Source organism: Arachis hypogaea, chromosome 6, assembly GCF_003086295.3.
Source record: "Arachis hypogaea cultivar Tifrunner chromosome 6, arahy.Tifrunner.gnm2.J5K5, whole genome shotgun sequence".
Classification (NCBI taxonomy): Eukaryota; Viridiplantae; Streptophyta; class Magnoliopsida; order Fabales; family Fabaceae; genus Arachis; species Arachis hypogaea.
The window spans coordinates 13,724,736-13,728,846 of record NC_092041.1 but is presented as its reverse complement, the minus strand read 5'-3'; the positions used below and the strand labels follow the sequence as shown (position 1 = coordinate 13,728,846).

The 4,111-nt window shown below is 34.1% G+C and overlaps 1 protein-coding gene across 1 annotated transcript; it reads right to left on the bottom strand.

Annotated features, from left to right (window-relative positions):
* Nucleotides 1-344: 344 nt before the first annotated feature.
* Nucleotides 345-2,702, bottom strand: LOC112805337 (protein FAR1-RELATED SEQUENCE 5-like). The gene has a single exon (XM_025847728.1). The coding sequence runs from the start codon at nucleotides 2,700-2,702 to the stop codon at nucleotides 345-347; it is 2,358 nt and encodes a 785-aa protein (XP_025703513.1).
* Nucleotides 2,703-4,111: the final 1,409 nt, after the last annotated feature.

The following is a 4,111-nucleotide window of genomic DNA, read 5'->3' as shown; positions in this document are numbered from 1 at the left end:
TTTGTTTCGAACGGTTATAAATGAAGGACCAGATCGCTTACATTGCTGGTTCTCAATTGAACCGAAATCGACTGGACGGTCCAGTCCGATTTTCAAAACTTTGATTATGAGTCATCATATAATTAATATATATAAGTAGCCAGCACGGCAGCACTAAACAACAATTGAATACTAATTACGATAATTCTAAATAGACAAAAAATATTAATAAAATCTCATTACACCTAGAAAGCATAAGCACGACTATTGGAAGAATGTATAAAATCTCATCAATATAGTGAAAAAGAAAAAATACAAATATGAACTGATTTTCTACCCAAAAACATTAAAGTTTATGGAGGTTGCTAACTATCACTATCTAACTCAACCGTCGCTTCGGTACACATGTCGCCATCGTCCGAACCGATTGCTTCATTTTCTATAACGTTGTTGTCAATGTCCTTTTGCCAAGGACATGTTGTCTTCTTATGTCCTTCCATTTGACAAACACTACAACGTTGCCGCTTCTTCTTCTTAGATGGCTGTCCTGAGCCTCCAGTGGTTGGATGCACATACGGATTGCTACTTCTAGCTACACCTGAGTGAGGTTGATTATCTCCTTCGTCTGCAGCCTTGTAAGATGAGTACAATCCCATAATTAAATCACGTGTCTCTTCATATCTCTCTGGTACTTTAGCAGCAACAGCAGCCAGTTGTTTAGAAAATTCCACTAAAGCACTTTGACGACTAATAACAACAGCATCCCTGGTGAACCCACACGGATCATTGAGTGCTGATTTAACCTTTTTTGTCCATCTATCCAATACCAATGACCGGGGAATCTCACGGATGTCTCTATCAACCAGAACTTTCACAATATTTTCGCAGGGAATACCAAATGACTCCATTCGTAAACAGGTACACATGAAGATCATTTCTTCTTGACGAAAATCAACGGTCCACGTAAAATCGGGCCTCCCATGCTTACACACAATGTACTTTATGCAATCATCGGTATTATCTATGTTCAGAACCCGCATTGATCCAGCTCTGGAGAAAAATGGCCGAAAGAAAAGAAATATCTCATGAGTGTATAACTCAGCAGCATATCTCTCTAGCAGCTCTATACAAGTTTGCATGACGGGCACCCCACATGTAGATTCATAATCAGCATTAAATTCGTTAAAGCGCATGTGTGCTACACACCTTTGAAAATGCTCTACAAAACTCGTCAAATCATACCGCGACCCCACATACCTTCCCACAACTGAGTGTAAACCTTCACATCTTGATGTAGTTCTAAAGCCAGCAAAGAATTTTCCTCTTAGATATGCAGTAGCCCACATATGCTTCTCTTCGTACATGTTGATCACCCACGGCTTATCCTCAATGCCAAATTCTTCAATAAGCTGAACCCACTTACGCTTAAACACGGGAATCTCGTAGTCTCCTGTCATGATTTTTCTAAATTTAGGTGTAAACGATGGATTTCCAACATTGCTAGTTGCATTTCGAATAAGGTGCCAAGCGCATAATCTATGTCTGACTTCGGGAAATACATCTCTCACTGCATTCCTAATCGCCATGGCCCCATCAGTTATGATTGAGGTCGGGGTCTTGCCCTTCATTGCAAACATGAGCTGACGCAGGAGCCAAACATATGTATCAGTTGTTTCGTCCGCGATTAACGCAGCAGCAAAAACAGTTGTTTGGTTGTGGTGGTTAACCCCGCTGAATATTACTAATGGACAACTATACTTGTTCTTCTTGTACGTAGCATCAAAAGCAATAACATCCCCGAATAGTCGGTAGTCTAGTTGGCTAATCCCATCAGACCAGAACAAATTATGTAACAAACCTCTTGAATCGTGACATGCCTTGAAATATAATTGTGGATCCTTCAACCGCATATCCTCCAACTTCTTCAACACTCGTGCTGTATCTCCAGGAATTTGACGCCTTTGCCGAGCAATCTCATTGTACATATCTCTGGGACCATAGCCAACAAATTCGTACCCGCCTGCTTGACTAGCTAGAAGACCAAATATCTGTGAGGTGCTGATCCCTGACTTTAGCATGTTCATCATTTGCATAATATCTGCCTCTGACATTTTTCTGTGGACAGGCAACATAGCACTGAATTGTGTATCCAATAGATCATGGTTGTGTTCGTCAGAAAAATAAAAGATATGCCACCTTCCAATTTCTGGTACAAATTTAACATCCATTCGGGCTTCACATCCAGTTCTTGTATCCAATCTAGGCTCCTTCTTCCTTTTTTCCATCGTGTAATATTTCTCCATCCTGAATCCTTGCCTATGACATACAAACATTTGTCTGTAAATCTCGCCACTACTATTCTTGAAGGTCTTGCTCTTCCTTGCACTAAAGCCCTTCGACTTTGAGTACTTCATATAAAAATCAAATGCAAGCTGCAAAGTAGAAAAGTGGTATTTGCCAATTTCCTTCGCAAAGTTCTCACTTAATTTCAAAGATGTAATGTCTTGCACGGAGTCAACCGCATAAGCGGCTTCAATGATATAATCTGACATATCAGATTCAGAAAAAAACGCTCCCTCGGTAAATTCATCTCTGAAATCTTGTTCGAATTCATTCTGTTCATCCATCATATCTTGGTCACTTACTAGCTCTTCTTGTTGGTTAAAGTCATCGTCCTCCTGGTATTGCTCATTCATCTCAGTGTCCGTAAATATACCTGACATCTTAAAATGTCCAATGAAAAAAAAAATCAGTACACTCCATCTTATAACATTACATACAATAGATAGATTCATATATTGCTAGCAGGGACGGATCCAGAGATTTTAATATTGAGGTGCCAATTTTTATATAATTAATTTAAATCTATAAAAATAATTAACATATAGTTATTGGAGTTAGTTTTTTAATAGATTTATTAAGATACATATCATTATAATTTTTTCCAACAATTTTAGTTTTAATATGATAATTACATAAATAAAATATAACTTTAACAATTGTACATTACAAATTTATAAAATACCATATAATTTATAACGGAATTTGCTAAAAATGATCCCATATCTTATTAATTAAAATTCATTCTTTCAAAAGTTTTAAAAAAATTTAAAAATAAATTATAAATTATTAATTAATTGAAAGACACGGTACCATTGTAGAATACAATGTATACGATATCTTTATAAAATTTTTCTTTTACCAATGTGAATTTAGAAGAAGAATTAATATTTTTTACAAGAAAATAATATCTACAGTACATAATGTGATTACCAAAACATAACTACTTAAGTTATTATTAATATAAAAATATGAATGTTAAATATATTAATATAAAAAAACAAATGATTTTAAAAAAAATAAATATAGAAATTATTATATAAAAACTAATTGGAAAGGTACAAAGACTTGAGGGTATGATATTAAATTAGTTAGGTAAAAATATTAGTGAATTAACAATTAAGACATAAATCTATTACATAGTGAAAAATAATACACATAAAACTATTAAATTACCTAACATTTGTTTTTATTTTTTTAAACACAAATTTTATATATAAGTATAATTTCTTAAAATTTTGGGGGGTTCAGGCCACTACTCGCCCCTTCTAGGTCCGTCCCTTGATTGTTAGCTAATTAGTAATAAAAAATAATAACATCTATTTACTTTTTAGTAATTCTCAATGTCTTGTCAGTTAATAAAAGATAAAAAAAAATTTCATTACACAATCAATTTTACGAATAAAGTATCGAAACGAATAATTGGAAAATTAGAGATTCTATCCACTTACCTCGATTTTGTAATCCAAACGATGGATTGTTTTCTGAACACTACAATGAAAAAAATTGATTGGACCTTTGCTGATTGCTGCAACGGTGATTGTCAATTAACGATGAACAAAAAGTAGATATTAAATAGACGGATAAAAAATAAAAAAAAATGGATATTCAGTAGATGGATGGATGTTCGAAAGAAAAACAATGAAATTTTTTATAAAGAGAATGATACACGATTTTAATGGTGGGATTGAATAATTGGTGATGGATTATTCACCAATTTATAATGTTAATCTTAAGGAAAAGATAAGATTAGAGTATCTAAATCAAAATAAAACCTTAAAAAAGGAAGATA

Excerpts from the sequence above, each read along its gene's own strand:
- LOC112805337 (XM_025847728.1), bottom strand. The coding sequence starts at position 2,702 with ATGTCAGGTATATTTACGGACACTGAGATGAATGAGCAATACCAGGAG.